General features: G+C 37.7%; 1 protein-coding gene across 2 annotated transcripts in view; it reads left to right on the top strand.

Moving 5' to 3' along the window:
• The window catches only part of Lrp1b (LDL receptor related protein 1B), a 1,858,137-nt gene that overhangs the window by 1,546,973 nt on the left and 294,121 nt on the right, over window positions 1–17,043 (top strand). For both annotated transcript variants that reach the window (XM_087899923.1, XM_087899922.1), the window contains exon 47: window positions 1,702–1,821. In XM_087899923.1, coding sequence (XP_087756049.1) covers window positions 1,702–1,821 — 120 coding nt within the window. The remainder of the gene's footprint in view (window positions 1–1,701; window positions 1,822–17,043) is intronic.

Here is a 17,043-nt window from a genome sequence, read left to right as displayed (position 1 = left end):
TGACAATAAGCAAAAATCATCACTTAAAGGAGATTGAGTTTTCTCTCCTTGGAATTAACAAGAATGTGTCTACCTTTCCTTATTAATCTTTATTGAGCAATTATCCAGATTCATCTTGAAAATAGTATAATTTATTTTAACTTTACAAGACCAACAGCATTAGATTTCAGTGCCGTAGAAAATTTGGGTGTCCTGCTGAGCTTTCTACTTCCTTGAGAAATAGTTTAGGTCTCCTGTAAAATAACAACATAAAGCACTGATTTGTTTGTTTGTTTGTTTGTTTTTGTACTATCGTTTCTTTTAAAATAGTGTCTTCCCTTTCAAATCTGTCTGAGTTGATGTAATGACAGATTTTCAGTCTTTTAAATAAGGTTTTAAGCATCATGTTTTATACATAGACCATTCTTTCTTAATATTCCATCCTTGATTGACACTTTGTTTGATTTCCTGTTTAGGCAACTATGAATAGTGTTTCAGTAAACATAGGAGTGCACATGCTGCTGCTATACTGGGTTATTTCCATCCTGTGATATATATATATTAATATGTATATTATATATATATATTAGGATCATTGACTCATACAATAGTTGTATTTATCATTTTTGAAAACTTCTCATAATATTTTCTATGAAGATTGCAGAAAAAACAAGTATTTCTTTTTATGTATATGCTGCCTGGAAATTGTTATCTTTTGATTTTTCTTGATAGTTATTCATTATATGGTATTCTTGATAGTCAAGATTATATGTATTTCATATTGTTTTTGCCTTGTGTTCTGCTGAGTCTTTCAATCACTTTTTTATATACTTTTGACTGTTTAGACAGTTTCCTTTAGAAAGTGTTAATTTAAACCTATTGGCTAATTTTAATTATATTGTTTGGGTTTTTCTCTTGAACTGAGTTCTTTATATTCTACATATTAACCATTGCCATGCGTGTTTTATATTTTTTTCAGTCTCTACTTCTGTATGCTCTTTGTCATTTCTTTTCTTCATATAATTTGGGATTTATTTTATACTTGTCTTTGTAGTGCTTTGAGCTGTATTGTTAGAACTCGTTTATTGTAATTTATTTTACATCTTCCTGATACTTGTGATGTTGGCTCTGACAGCTGTACAGTTTGTTCTTGGCAGTCATCTGAGGCATCCCATGACTTTGGGCATATTGCATTTTAAAAGTTTCCATTTGGTAGTTAAAGAAAATGTCATTCATCTCAGTGGATATTTTAAATTTATTTTAGCAGAAATTTATTAATATTTTTGTTATTCTTCAATATTCTCATAGGGAATGCAAGCTTTGCTAACTTTTTATTATGAAATCCCTGTAAACATGAATGCATTAATTGAAATTGATGATAGTAGCATTTTTAACTACTTCTGAGATAGAAACTTTTCCTTTCTTATTGAATACATGTTGCATGATTATTCCTGGAAAGCATGGGAGTAGTTTGAGAAACAATAGGTAGATATAATACTAAACAACTAATTAGGAAACACAAGGTCAAAAGGACTCAATGAATGGGTGAACTATTGTTCCTTGGTAACTAGTAGACACTGTAACTCAGATCTTTCATACAGCACAGCACTGCTTTATGGATCTAGATTCCATTATTAAGGTGATAAATTTCATGCATAATTAGGAATCTCTAGAAATATTTTTATAGACCTCTAACTACAAGTTTTAATCTTTATTCATAAGAAAATAGAAGTTGCCGAAGCGGATTCAAACCTTGCTATAATCGCCGTTGTATTCCTCACGGCAAACTCTGTGATGGTGCAAATGATTGTGGCGATAACTCTGATGAACTGGATTGTAAAGGTAAATATTCTTACATACACTTGGAATATCAGACAACATGATAGATGTTTATTAACCTTTCACAAAGTTTGTCCCTAAGAAAATTGTGCTATAAAAACACCTGATGATAGCATTTACAAATACCTTTGGAGTAGAACTCTAGAACACTGGATGAAGAAAATTAAGCCAGATTTAGGGATATGAGAAATGCATGATCTCCTTCATCACATGTGAAATAAAAAATATTGATTCTGTGGAATCTGATAGAGGATAGTTTTTGTCAGAGGGTATCACTGAAGAGCATTTTGGAGATAGTCTAAATAGTGAGTACAGTGACACAGTTTGATTAAAGTAAGTATTCACTTTTCTAAATCAGTCACAATGAATTGAATTTAAAAATTTCTGACTACCTTTCTAGTGTCTATTATTTAGCTCACATTTAACTATTGTCCTTTCTTTAATTCAATTTCATCAGTTGTTCTTAGGATGTTTATGTCAGAATATTCTGTTGGTAGAATTTTCTGTCTTGCCACCCAGTTTCCAAATAATGACAACAACTTGTTATTAGTTATAACTTCTCAGCCAAGAGCTTAGCCTTATTACAACCTAGTTTTACAAGTTAAATAACCCATTTCTTTTTTTTTTCGTCAATAAATCTTTTTTTTATTATTAAATTATAAAAGTTTCCATTTCAGCCCCTCCTCCCACCACCCTCCCACTCCCCCCACTCCCTCTCCCCCTCCCTCTCCATCCCCCAGAGCAGTCAGGGTTTCCTGCCCTGTGGGAAGCCCGAGTTCCTCCCCCCTCCCTCCAGGTCCAGGGAAGGTGAGAGTCCAAACAGACTGGAGCGCCAAAATCCAGTATATGCAGAGGAAGCAAGTCCTAGTGTCATTGTCAACGGCTTTTCAAAAAGGCTCCGGGCCAGCCACATTCAGAGAATCTGGCTGGATCATGTCCTCGTTCAGTCCCAGTCCAACAGGCCTTGGTGATCTCCCATTATATCAGTCCCCTTGTATCAGTGGGTGCTCGCATCCCTCGCAGTCCTGATTACTTTTTTTATTTTCTTCATCATTCTGTTCCTCATTTGGACTGTGGAGTGCTCAGTTCGGTGTTCCAATATGGGTCTCCATCTGTATCGCCATCCAACGTCGGATGAAGGTTTCCTGTGCCCTTGCCTTCATTGCTCATGATCTCTTTCCTTCTGCCTCTCATTTGGACCTAGGGAGCTAGGTCCAGTGTTCCAACGTGGTTCTCCGCCTCCATCTCCATCCATCGCCAGATGAGGGTTCTATGGTGACATGCAAAATATTCATCAGTATGGTTGTGGGCCAAGGCCGGTTCAGGCACCCTCTCCTCTGTCCAGAGAACAATCTGGAGATCTCTCCTTGGACCTGGGATCCCATATATAATCAAGTTTCCTATAAACCCTAAAATGACTCCCTTAGTTGAAATATATTCTTCCCTGATCCCTTATTCATCCTTCCTCCCTTCCCCCCATCCCGGTCAACCGAGCTTTCTCCATTCCTCCCCTACTCCCTTCTCTCTAACCCTCTCCCCTTCCAACAACCCTCCCACCCCCCCATGCACCCAAGGTTACCAGGGACTCTTGACTATTTCCTACCTCCTGGCGGATAGCTAAATAATCTTCATCAGGATCGTCTTCTTATTTAGCTTCTCTAGGATCACGAAAAATAGGCTCAAATACCTTTAAATTATGGTTAGAATCCACTTATGAGTGAATACATACCGTGTTCCTCTTTTTGGGTCTGGCTTACCTCACTCAGTAAAGCGTTTTCTATGTCCATCCATTTGCATGCAAAATTCAAGATGTCATTTTTTTTACCGCTGAGTAAAACTCTAACGTGTATATGTTCCACACCTTTTTTAACCATTCTTCTATTGAGGGGCACCTCGGCTGTTTCCAGGTTCTGGCTATTACAAATAGTGCTGCTATGAACATAGTTGAACAAATGCTTTTGTTGTATGCTAGGGAATCTCTAGGGTAAATTCCCAAGAGTGGAATTGCTGAGTCCTGAGGGAGGTTGACTCCCAGTTTCCTGAGAAACCGCCACACTGATTTCCACAGTGGCTGCACAAATTTGCATTCCCACCAACAATGGATGAGTGTTCCCCTCACCCCACATCCTCTCCAGCATAGGCTATCATTGGTGTTTTTGACTTTCACTATTCTGACAGGTGTAAGATGGTATCTCAAAGTGGTTTTGATTTGCATTTCCCTGATCGCTAAGGAGGTTGAGCATGACCTTAAGTGTCTTCTGGCCATTCGAAGTTCATCTGTTGTGAATTCTCTGTTCAGTTCAGTACCCCATTTTTTAATTGGGTTATTTAGAGATTTAGTGCCTAGTTTCTTGAGTTCTTTGTATATTTTGGATATCAGACCTTTGTCTGATGAGGGGTTGGTGAAGATCTTCTCCCAGTCAAAGGCAGCCTTTTTGTCTTACTGACAGTGTCCTTTGCTTTACAGAAGCTTCTCAGTTTCAGTAGATCCCATTTATTCATTGTTTCTCTTATTGTCTGTGCTGCTGGGGTCCTACTTAGGAAGAGGCCTCCTGTGCCTATATCTTGTAGACTACTTCCCACTTTCTCTTCTATCAGGTTCAAAGTGGACGGATTAATGTTGATGTCTTTAATCCATTTGGACTTGAGTTTTGTGCATGGTGATAGGTATGGATCTACTTTCATCCTTCTACAGGTTGACATCCAGTTATGCCAGCACCATTTGTTAAAGATGCTTTCCTTCTTCCATTGTATACCTTTAGCTCCCTTGTCAAAAATTAGGTGCTCATAGGTTTGTGGGTTAATATCCGGGTCTTCTATTCGATTCCATAGGTCGACTTCTCTGTTCTTATGCCAATACCAAGCTGTTTTCAATACTGTAGCTCTGTAATAGAGTTTGAAGTCAGGGATGGTAATGCCTCCTGAAGTTCCTTTATTGTATAAGATTGTTTTGGCTATCCTGGGTTTTTTGTTTTTCCAAATAAACTTGATTATTGTTTTCTCAAGGTCTGTGAAGAAGTTTGATGGGATATTGATGGGGATTGCATTGAATCTATAGATTGCTTTTGGTAGAATTGCCATTTTTACTATGTTGATCCTCCCAATCCAAGAACAAGGGAGATCTTTCCATTTTCTGGTATCCTCCTCAATTTCTTTCTTCAAACACTTAAAGTTCTTGTCAAATAGGTCTTTCACTTCCTTGGTTAGAGTAACCCCAAGATATTTTATGCTATTTGTGGCTATCGTGAAAGGTGATGTTTCTCTGATTTCCCTCTCAGCTTCTTTATCCTTCGTGTACAGGAGGGCCACTGATTTTTTGGAGTTGATCTTGTATCCTGCCACGTTACTAAAGGTGTTTATCAGCTGTATGAGTTCTTTGGTAGAGTTTTTGGGGTCACTTATGTACACTATCATATCGTCAGCAAATATCGAAAGTTTAACTTCATCCTTTCCAATTCGAATCCCCTTGATCTCCTTATGTTGTCTTATTGCTATTGCTAGAACTTCAAGCACTATATTGAAGAGGAATGGTGAGAGTGGACAGCCTTGTCGTGTTCCTGATTTTAGTGGAAAGGCTTTGAGTTTCTCTCCATTCAATTTGATGTTAGCTGTCGGCTTGCTGTATATTGCTTTTATTATATTTAGGTATGATCCTTGTATCCCCAGTCTCTCCAACACCTTTATCATAAATGGGTGTTGAATTTTGTCAAATGCTTTTTCAGCATCCAATGAAATGATCATATGATTTTTTTCTTTCAGTTTATTTATATGATGGATTACATTGATAGATTTGCGTATATTGAACCAGCCCTGCATCTCTGGGATGAAGCCTACTTGATCATAATGGATAATTTTTCTAATGTGTTCCTGGATTCGGTTTGCCAGGATTTTATTGAGAATTTTCGCGTCGATGTTCATGAGTGAGATTGGCCTGTAATTCTCTTTCTTGGTTGTGTCTTTGTGTGGTTTTGGTATTAAGGTAACTATAGCTTCATAAAAGGAGTTTGGCAATGACTCTTCTGTTTCTATATTATGGAATACATTAAGGAGTATAGGAATTAGCTCTTCCTGGAAATTCTGGTAGAATTCTGCATTGAAACCATCTGGTCCTGGACTTTTTTTGGTAGGGAGATTTCTGATAACAGCTTCTAGTTCTTCACGACTAACAGGTCTATTTAGATTGTTCACCTGTTCTTGGTTCAACTTTGGTATATGGTACTTATCTAAAAAAATGTCCATTTCTTTTACATTTTCCAACTTTGTGGCATATAAACTTTCGTAGTAAGATCTAATGATTCTCTGAATTTCCTCTGAGTCTGTGGTTATATCCCCCTTTTCATTTCTGATCCTATTAATTTGCATGTGCTCTCTCTGCCGTTTGATTAGTTTGGATAGGGGTTTGTCAATCTTGTTGATTTTCTCCAAGAACCAACTTTTTGATTCATTGATTCTTTGGATTGTTTTCTCTGTTTCTATTTTGTTGATTTCAGCCCTCAGTTTGATTATTTCCAGTCTTCTAGACCTCCTGGGTGAATCAGCTTCTTTTTTTTCTAGAGCTTTCAAGTGTGCTGTTAGGTCTCCAATGTGTGCTTTCTCCGTTTTCTTTATTTGGGCACCTATTGCTATGAAGTTTCCTCTTAGCACTGCTTTCATAGTGTCCCATAGGTTTGAGTATGTTGTGTCTTTGTTTTCATTAAATTCAAGGAAGACTTTAATTTCTTTCTTAATTTCGTCCTTGACCCAGGGGTGATTTAGTAGTTGACTGTTCAACTTCCATGAGTTTGTTGACTTCCTGGGGGTAGCATTGTTGTTGAATTCTAATTTTAATCCATGGTGATCTGACAAGACACAGGTGGTTACTAATATTTTTTTGTATCTGTGGGAGTTTGCTTTGTTGCCGAGTATGTGGTCAATCTTCGAGAAGGTTCCATGAACTGCAGAGAAGAAGGTATATTCTTTACTATTTGGGTGGAGTGTTCTATAGATGTCTGTTAAGTCCATTTGATTCAATACCTCCAATAAATCTCTTAATTCTCTGTTTGGTTTCTGTCTGATTGACCTGTCCATCGGTGAGAGAGGAGTGTTGAAGTCTCCTACTATTAGCGTGTGTCGTTTGATGACTGCCTTGAGTTCTAGAAGAGTTTCTTTTACATATGTGGGTGCCTTTACATTAGGGGCATAGATATTCAGGATTGAGACTTCTTCCTGATGAGTTGTTCCTGTTATGAGTATGAAATGTCCATCTCCATCTCTTCTGATTGATTTTAGTTTGAAGTCGATTTTGTTAGATATTAGAATGTCCACACCCGCTTGTTTCTTAGGACCATTTGCTTGGAAGACCTTTTCCCAACCCTTTACTCTGAGTAGGTGTCTGTCTTTGTGGTTGAGGTGTGTTTCTTGTAAACAGCAGAATGTTGGATCCTGTTTTCGTATCCAATCTCTAAGTCTGTGCCTCTTTATAGGTGAATTGAGTCCATTGATATTAAGAGATATTAATGACCATTGGTTGTTGACTCCAGTCATTTTTTTGGTGGTAATAGAGTGTATGTGTTTTCCTTCTTTGAATTGTGCTAGTGAAGGGTTGCTAGATGTCTGAATTATTGTAGTCAGTGTTGGCAGTGTTGGATTCCTTGGGATGTATTTTTCCTTCTAGTATTCTCTGTAAGGCTGGATTAGTAGTTACATATTGTTTAAATTTGTTTTTATCCTGGAATATTTTGTTTTCTCCGTTGATAGTGAACGAAAGCTTGGCTGGGTAAAGTAGTCTGGGCTTGCATCCATGGTCCCTTAATTTCTGCAGTACCTCTATCCAGGACCTTCTGGCTTTCATGGTTTCCATAGAGAAGTCTGGTGTAAGTCTGATAGGTTTACCTTTATAGGTTACTTGACCTTTTTCCTTTGCAGCTCTTAATATCCTTTCTTTAATCTGACTGCTTAGTGTTTTGATTATTATATGGCGAGGGGACTTTTTTCTGATCCAGTCTATTCGGTGTTCTGTATGCTTCTTGCACCTTCATAGGAATATCCCTCTTTAGGTTGGGAAAGTTTTCTTCTATAATTTTGTTGAATATATCTTCTGGACCTTTGATCTGCAATTCTTCTCCTTCTTCTACTCCTATTATTCTTAGATTTGGTTTTTTTATTATGTCCCATATTTCCTGAATGTTTTGTGATGAGAATTTGCTGGATTTGCTGTTTTCTTTGGTCAGGGCGTTTATTTTCTCTATGGTGTCTTCATAATCTGAGATTCGTTCTTCTATCTCTTGTATTCTATTAGTTAAGCTTGATTCTGCAGTCTCCGTTCGTTTACCTAGATTTTCCATATCCAGCCGGCCCTCGGTTTGTGTTTTCTTCACTGCCTCCATTTCAGTTTTCAATTCTTGCACTGATTCCATTACCTGTTTGATTGCTTTTTCTTGGTTTCCCAGGGTATCATTTACGAATTTACTCATTTCTTCAAACTTTTTGTTATATTTGTCTTCCATTTCTTTACTCATTTCTTCCATTTTTTGTTATATTTCTCTTCTATTTCTTTAAGTGAGTTATTCATACCCTGTTTTAGAGACTCTATTGCTTTCATAATGACAGTGTTTTCCACTTCTTCCGGAATAGGGCGTTCGAGTCCTTCTGTCGTAAGATCGCTGGGATCTGGTGATTTCATGTTGTTTTTCAGATTGTTGAAGGAATTCTTGCCTTGGCGCCTGCCCATCTCTTCCTTCAGATGCTCTCCAATGGCTCTTCCCTCCGCTGGGTCTTCTTCTACTGGATTAGTGACCCTTGCTATCCAGGAATCACTTTGCCTGCAGTCTTAGCTAGCTGCAGGCAGGCTATTAGAACAAAGGGACTTCCTTCCCTTTGCACTCACCACCTATCCAGACCCGTGGTGCCCACCCTGGCTGAGATGGAGGAATTTAAGCCCCCTGCACAGGATCAGAGCCCCTCGCTCTAAATAACCCATTTCTGCAGAATGTTTAATAAAAGCCTAGAGATAGATTTTGGGGTTTAACCTGAAGATCAGATAAGCAAAACAGTCAGCTACTGACTCTTACTTCTACCTCAGTTTGAAGTGGGGATCCTGCCTCCAGTAAGCTCAGAATGAGACTGTGTCTGAGAGCTCTCCTCTGCCATCTTATACTGCTTTCTAGGGATGGGATTAAAGGTTTCTATGGCAAACTAATGTGGCTGCTGAGATGAAGGCTTGTGTCACCACTGCCTGATCTGTTAGGCTGACCAGTGGGGCTGTTTCACTCTCCAATTATCAGGCAAACTTTATTTATTAAAATACAGTTGAAATATCACTATACATTTCTATTAATTTATGTGCTGTTACATGGCTCAAGGCTTGTTATTTCATTTTATACATATCCAGTTTCCTCTGTGTTTGACTGGCAACTCCATCATTCTTCCTCTTAGCATTCTCTCAGTTTGGCTTTCCCACCTCAGCCCTTTCTTCTTAGCTATTAGTCAGTTAGGTCTTTATTAAAACTATGAGAGCAACACATCTTCTCGGTGCACCAAAGGATTATTCCACAGAAATATTCCGTACTGAATTTATTGCTGTAAGAATGATTATCTTTGTTCTATTTTACCAACCATGTCATTTCCTAATGTATGAGGAAAATATTTAGTGCTAGTAATTAAAATTAAATGTATTTATCGATACGTGTTTATACATGCCATATACTTCATGTTTCTACTATACTCAATGACTTCTAGTAAATTTATGCAATTTTGCATTCATTATAATCAATAAATTTCAGAATATTTATCTGAGTTCCTAATTCTCATTCTCACTGCGTACCCCAATTTTGTCTTTCGTAAACGTTTCACACAAATTAAGCCATACAGTGTACATAGTCCTTCATGCCCTGCTTCTTTCACTTAAGCTATGTCTTTGAGATGTATCCATGTTCTAAAATATGCCAACATATCATGAAACTTGTTTCTTCCTTTTTTCTTTCATTATTTTTCATTATTGACCCTATAATATAATTACATCATTTCTCATTTCCTCCCTTCCAACCCTCCCAATATACTCCTCAAAGATGTTTTTAAAATTCATGGCCTTTTTTCCCATTAATTATTGTTCATACACACACACACATATTCCTAAGTAAATATATATATGTATATATGTGTGTGTTTGTGTATATATGTATATATTCCTAAGTAAATATATGTGTATATACGTATATATATGTGTGTTTGTGTGTGTGTGTGTGTGCGTGTGTGTGTGTATTTCTAAGAAAAACCTTCTCTGCACAATGTTACAAATAGGTATGTCTTAAGGACTAACCTTTAGAATTAGATACCAAGTTGGTGTACTATTTCGTGGGGGAATACTATTTATACCATTCTTAGCATTACTTAGTTGCCTGTAGTTCTATGGGTGGAGTTGAAGCCTCATAGACTCTTATTTGCCCTTTTATTATACTTCATTAATGAATATATGGACAATTTTCCATTTGTCAGTTAGAATAGCTTTCCAGTCAATCCACTTTAGTCCTGGATTGAATATACTTTATACAGATTTCCCTGCCTCTGATTTTCTAGTTTGTTTCTGTGTTAACAGGTTGTTATTTCTCACATGCCTACTCGTGCAAATACTCGAATTAGACTTTCTGCTCCTCCTCTTATTACCTCAATTTTATAAGGCCCTGCACCAGTTTCTACATCAGTTACCTCAATCTAAAACATAAAATCAAATTGAATAAGATTGTTAATATTATATTGAATGGCAAATAATATTCAGAAATACATACCCTATATAAAATGACATGTTCGTGTTGCCATTTTTAAAAGTATTGACCAATGGTGACCCTGAATGGAATACAAATATTTGTAGGTCAAATGACAATATGTCAGGCTAGTTAAAATCTGTACACAACAAGTATATCTAAAATAGTGTCCTTTTTAAAGTCTCTCCATTTGCTGAACACTTTTTAAGTAAAACACACCAACCTAGACTGAGACACACAATTAGGACAAAATATATGTCTTTCTCTCAAGAAATTCACTGAAAATTTTAATTCCCCACTCATTGCTTCCATGTTCCCAGGGAGTTATTATGGACATTTGTTATTTAGGAATAGGATAAACTCAGATTAGTGTCCTCTGAAATTTGGGAATTTGCAAATAAAGCTATTCCAATGACCTGGAAGCCAGAGTTCCACCAGTAGATCTCAGATAAGAAGCACTGATTTTCAGAATCAATAAGGAGAATAAGGAGAACACATCAGACAGTATAAAGGGCGCTTATTTTTAAATAATGAGTGAAAAGTATGTGCTAAATTTTAAAAATGAAGCAAAAAGTCTGAATATATTGGAGGCACAAAGTAAAAACCCTCTTAAGGATATTTTATTAGGAATCCCCAGTCACTTAGCATTTTAAGTGTTGCAGAGAAAGCAAGACGACAGATTTGAGATACAAGTGCCAATTTATCTTGGTGAATCAGAGGTCATTTATTGATTACACTGATGAAAGTAAGCCTAATGAAGTCATAGGGGAACCAGATCAAAAATGAAATAAGACAGAATAGTGATCAGTAGGAGATTATTGATAGTGAATATAGAAACTTTTATAAAATATTGATGGAAAAGGAAAAGTATGAATTAGAGTTGAGATGAAATGGCTCTGAGGAATTAAAGAATTGAGGGAATGTGTGCAAAAGACTCAGGAGCTTCAGGGAATCATACAAAGCCCCACAGCTTGCAGGAAAGCCTTTTACTTTAATGTCACCCGAGGTTCAAAGGAAGGAGATCCACTGTATTTTCAAAGTAAGTTATTTCATATTCCATATAGAAATTTAAAAACAATGAAAATATAAGATATTGAAAGTAGACCGAGGGAAATTTATAAGCATTTAAAGGAAAGAAGGAATGAAAATAAACTGATACTAAAGAATGGGTACTATGGATGTGGTAGCTTCAGGCAGGAGTGAATACATTCAGTTAGGTTACTGGTAAAAATGAGAAAACAGAGCTTGAAGTAGCTAAATAAATGTTTATGGAAAAATCTGTGTCAAAATAGTTTTTCCCAAAATAGGCCATTGGAACTTAGTTAAGAGTTTATTGCTAAGAGACATCATGACCACAGAAACACTTATAAAGTAATTTGTTTAATCTGGGCTGGCTTAGAGACCAGAGATTTAGTCCATTATTATCAAGGTGGGAAACATGGTGACATGCAGGCAGACACAGGGCTGGAGTGGTAGCTGAGAGTTCAACATCTGGATTCACAGGTACAAGATGTGAAAAAAAAATTGGGTGTCATTTGATCACCTGAGACCTTAAAGGCACCCCCAGTGACACACTTGCTCCAGCAAAGCCATATCTACATCATAAGTACATCCAGTTACTTCCTGGAGAACCTTTCCTACTCAGATTGTATATTTTGTATTTTTACTTGCTCAGTTTTTCTCCTTTTCATTATAAGTTTACATAAGAGTGAACACTAAGAACCATATGACAGAGTCAATTTTAAGCAGCTTTGAAACTTCCTCTGCCAATGCAACTAACCTAAAACTTTTTCATTTAGCCTCAGGCAGATGTCTTGAACTAGGTAAGAAAACAGTCACATTCTTAACTAAAATAACAAGAACAGTCTCCAGGCCACATACTAAAATTCTTCTCTGAAATCTCTTAAGCCAGAACTCTAAGTTTAAAATCACCCAAAGCATCACCATCTGCATATTCCTACCGACATGGCCCATTAAGCCCCATTTAAAGCATTCCTCTGATTTTCTAACTCAAACTCCCAAAACTCACACTTTTATAAATTAAAATAAGTTCTACCTATTACAACAATACCTGTTGGCACAATTCCTGGTGCCAGTGTCTGTCTGAGTCAGGGTTTAATTGCTGTGAGGAGACCTCATAACTACATCAATTCTTATAAAGGATAGCATTGACTGGCTTACAGTTCAGAGGTTAAGTCCATTATTGTCATGTTGGGAAGCATGGCAGAATGTATACAGACACAGTGCTGAAGAGGTAACTGATAGTTCTACATCTAGATCCATAGGCAGCAGAATTAGAATGTCACACTTGTTGTGGCTTGAACATCTGAGAACTCAAAGATACCCTGGGTGATAGAAGTCCTCTAATAAGGCCACACCTCCTAACAGTGCCAATCCCCATGGGTCTATGGAAGTCATTTTTATTCAAAATAACACAGCTACTATGTGTTTTCTTGAGAAAAGTAGTTTTTTTCTTTATTAAAAATTTCCATCTCCTCCCATTCCCCCATTTCCCTCCCACTTCTCCTCCTCCCCCTCCCTCTCTAGTCCTAAGAGAAGTCAGGGTACCCTGCCCTGTGGGAAGTTCAAGGCCCTTGCCCCTCCATCCAGGTTTAGAAAAGTGTGCATCCAAACAGATTAGGCTCCCCAAAAGACAGTAAATGTAGTAGAATCAAAACCTGGTATCATTATCATTATCATTGGCTTCTCAATCCGCCCTCATTGCCAGCCACATTCAGAGAGTCCGGTTTGATCACATGCTCTATCAGTCCCAGTCCTGCTCGCCTTGGTGAGCTCCCATTAGATCAGTCACACTGTCTCCGTGGGTGGGCGCACCCCTCACGGCCCTGACTTCCTTGCTCATGTTCTCTCTCCTTCTGCTCTTCATCTGGGCCTTGGGAGCTCAGTCCAGTGCTGCAATGTGGGTCTCTGTCTCTATCTCCATCCATCGCCAGATGGAAGTTCATCATTGTGGCTATGGGAGAAGACCAGTTCAGGCACCCTCTCCTCCGCTCCCAAGGACCTAGCTGGGGAAATCCCCTTGGACACTGGATGGAAATAGAAAACACTTTACTGAGTGAGATAACCCAGACCCAAAAAAGAAGCGTAATATGGTATGTACTCACTCATAAGTGAATTCTAGCCATAAACAAAGGACATTGAGCCTATAGTTCGTGATCATAGGGAGCTAAATAAGAAGGTGAACCCAAAGGAAAACATATATTTATCCTCCTGGATATTGGAAGTAGACAAAATCGCCAGGCAAAAGTTGGGAGCCCGGGGGTTTGGGGGAAAGGGGAGATGGGGAGAGAGAAGGGAGAGGGAGAGGATTAGGGAGAGCTTTGGGGAATGGAATGATTGAGATGGGGGAAGGGTTGATATGGGAACAGGGAAGAAGATATCTTAACTAAGAAAGCCATTTTAGGGTTGGTAAGAGACTTGGCTCTAGAGGGGTTCTCAGGTGTCCAAGGAGAAAAGTAGTCTTGTCTTAAAATTGTAATATATTCATGTGTTTAGAATTAGAAAATACTGTGTCTACTGCATGATAGGTATTTGTAAAACTGTGGTGCATTTAAAGAAGAAAGTCATAAAATATAGATGAAATACACTATATCTAATTATATCTACAATAGTGACTGCCAAAAGAGTACAAATTAAAAAGAAGTAATGTCCTTCCTTTAAAAACTTTACCATCTCATTTACAGTCTTGGTCACAAAAATGCATTGAGAATTAGGCTTTGGTAATTATGGTTTTTTTTGTAATAATAGAATAAACTTCATATTATCTGGATACCTTAATTCAAATAAATCATAGATCTTGACTTTCTTTTTACTATAATGCTAGGTATTTAAAATTAAAGTTCCTTTGAACATGGACTCAAACTCATTGTTAATTTTTAGAATTTAATGTGTTTATGCAAGTTGAGTAATTTCTATTTTTAAAAAATAGGTTGCTTTTTTGAAGAAAAAATTACTCATCACAGTTTGATATTTCTCTCAGCTGTGATTGTTAATATAACTTTCCTCTCAGCTACCTAGCAAACCACAGAAGGAGAATTTTGCTAACCTCTTTTCATATAACTCCAGTGCCTATTGATTCAGCTACGAGTTTAACAAACTGCTCCCTCACTGCTTAAGATAATATATGAAGAATCAGTATGAGATAAAAGTTATGTTTCCAAGTCTTCCAAATATTTCTCACTCAAGAGCCTGTACAAACCTAGGATGTCTTTACTGCATGTTTGAACACATGCTAATATCACTGTTGAAAAATAAATGTCTGGCTTGGCAAGACATTCTTAGTAGTGTTGCAGTGGTACAAATATTATGGGAGTAACAAACCACTTTCTGATTGAATTTAAAGCACACTCCACAAGTAAAAATCTACACCTGTACCACCATTAGGATGTCAAACCTGCTGCTCTATGGGTCATCGACCCTAGAAAAGAACCTACCTTTTTTCTTTACTCTAGATATAGTATAAACTTGACTTTTAATAAATTATTTTCATATCCATAGTTATTATGTTGGTCAACACTCATCAGAGAAAATTCTTCTTAAAGTAGATGGTGATTAACACAGAAACTCACATCTGGCAAAGGTGTAGAGAATAAGAAAGTGTTGAGTGGACATCTGTATCACACCATATCCTATTACCCAGGCATCATTGTAGAAAACAGGGTGAAGAGATATTAAAAGTCAGAAGTGGTGGATGACTACAAAGAAACAATGTTTCTCTAAGATAGCATGCCAGATTCACATATGAACTCACAATGCTTGTAAAAGCATGTACAAGACCTGTGCTAGCTCTGACCAAATAATACACTAACATGGAGAGGGATCTGAATATAGAGTCCCATTCCTTGCGAAGGTGCAGGTGATAGCTCTAGGGAAGTAGGGTGAGTGTTTTTTAAGGATGCAGTCTCTAGTGAGTTGGTCACTCTCTAGAAAATGCCATGTGTACAGGCTGTATTTGTGGGTTAAAAATAAGAGGACATAAATTTGCATAGTAGAAAAGGGGAGTTGAATCTTGAATATATTGAGGGAAGGGTGGAGCTCAGGAAACCCATAGACCAGGAGGAGAAGGGTTGTATAAGACAAAGAGGTTGAGTATTCCAGGAGAAAACAGCCCACAGAATCAACTAAGCAGGGCTACTAAGGACTCACAGAGACTGAGGCAACAATTATGGAGCCTGCATGGGTTGATGCTAGGCTCTCTGCATACATGCTGTGGTTGTTTAGCTTGGAATTCTTTGGATTTCTGAAAGTAAACATGGGGCTGTTTCTGTTGCCTCCTTCTGTGACTCTTTTCCTCCTATTGGGCTTTGTGGTCCAGTATTGATGTGAGGATTTATGCCTAGTTTTATTGCATTTTTTTATGCCATGTTTGTTTGAAATCACTGGAAGGTCTGCTCTTTTCTGAAGAGAAATGGGGGAGCAGTAGTTCTGGGCCATGGAATAAGTGGTGAGGTACCAAGAAAAGTGGGGAGAGAAGAGATTGCAGTTATGATGTATTATATGAGAATAATACATTTTGGAAAAGATCAAAATAGATTGCAGAAAATTTTCAAAGAACTAATAAAATGAGGAAAAAGAAAAACAAAATATTAAAGGATATAATTAAATATGTGGAGTTAGGTCTCTTGGGAAAACTTGTAACTCCAGTTACTCAGGCAGTTGAGGCAGGAGGATTATAAGTTTCCATTCTATTTATACTACAGATTAAGGACAGTCTCACAAGTTAGCAAGACCCTGTTTCAAATGGAGAGTAAATACATCTCAGTGGCAGGAGGCTTGCCTAGATTGGATAAATCCTGAGACTGGATTCTCAGGACGAGGGATAGCAAAAACAAAGTAAAAATGATCAACTTAAAAGCTGAGATCTGAGTAAGCATTGGTCAGAGGTGAAGGTAAAGCTATTTGCACACTGTTGACATTTTTACATGTTATGTAGTAGTTATTACTACCCTTTTACTGTAACTCTAATCCACAACAGCACAGTGCCAATACATGTTAGAATGACTTGCTTTGTGTTTCTTCTCTTTTTTTATTTTTATCTTATTTTTATTTTTTATTAATTTATAAAAGTTTCCACTTCCACCCCTCTTCCCAATACCCTCCCATTCCCCCCAATCCCTCTCCTCCTCCCTCTCCAGCCCTAAGAGCAGTCAGGGTTTCTTGCCCTGTGGGAAGTTCAAGTTCCTCCTCCCTTTCTCCAGGTCTAGGAAGGTGAGCATCCAAACTGACTAGGATCCCAAAAAGCCAGTACATGCAGAGGAAACAAGTCCCAGTGCCCTTATCAATGGCTTCTCAGACAGTCCCCGTGCCAGTCACATTCAGAGAATCTGGCCACATTCAGAGAATCCTGTTTGATCACGTGGTAGTTCAGACCCAGTCCAGCTGGCCTTGGTGAGCTCTCATTAGATCAGTCCCCTTGTATCAGTGGGTGAACACACTCTTCACAGTCCCGCCTTTCTTGTTCATGTTC

Source organism: Myodes glareolus, chromosome 21 (genome assembly GCF_982192425.1).
Source record: "Myodes glareolus chromosome 21, mMyoGla1.1, whole genome shotgun sequence".
In the NCBI taxonomy this organism is placed as follows: Eukaryota; Metazoa; Chordata; class Mammalia; order Rodentia; family Cricetidae; genus Myodes; species Myodes glareolus.
This window is presented reverse-complemented; position numbering and strand designations above follow the sequence as displayed.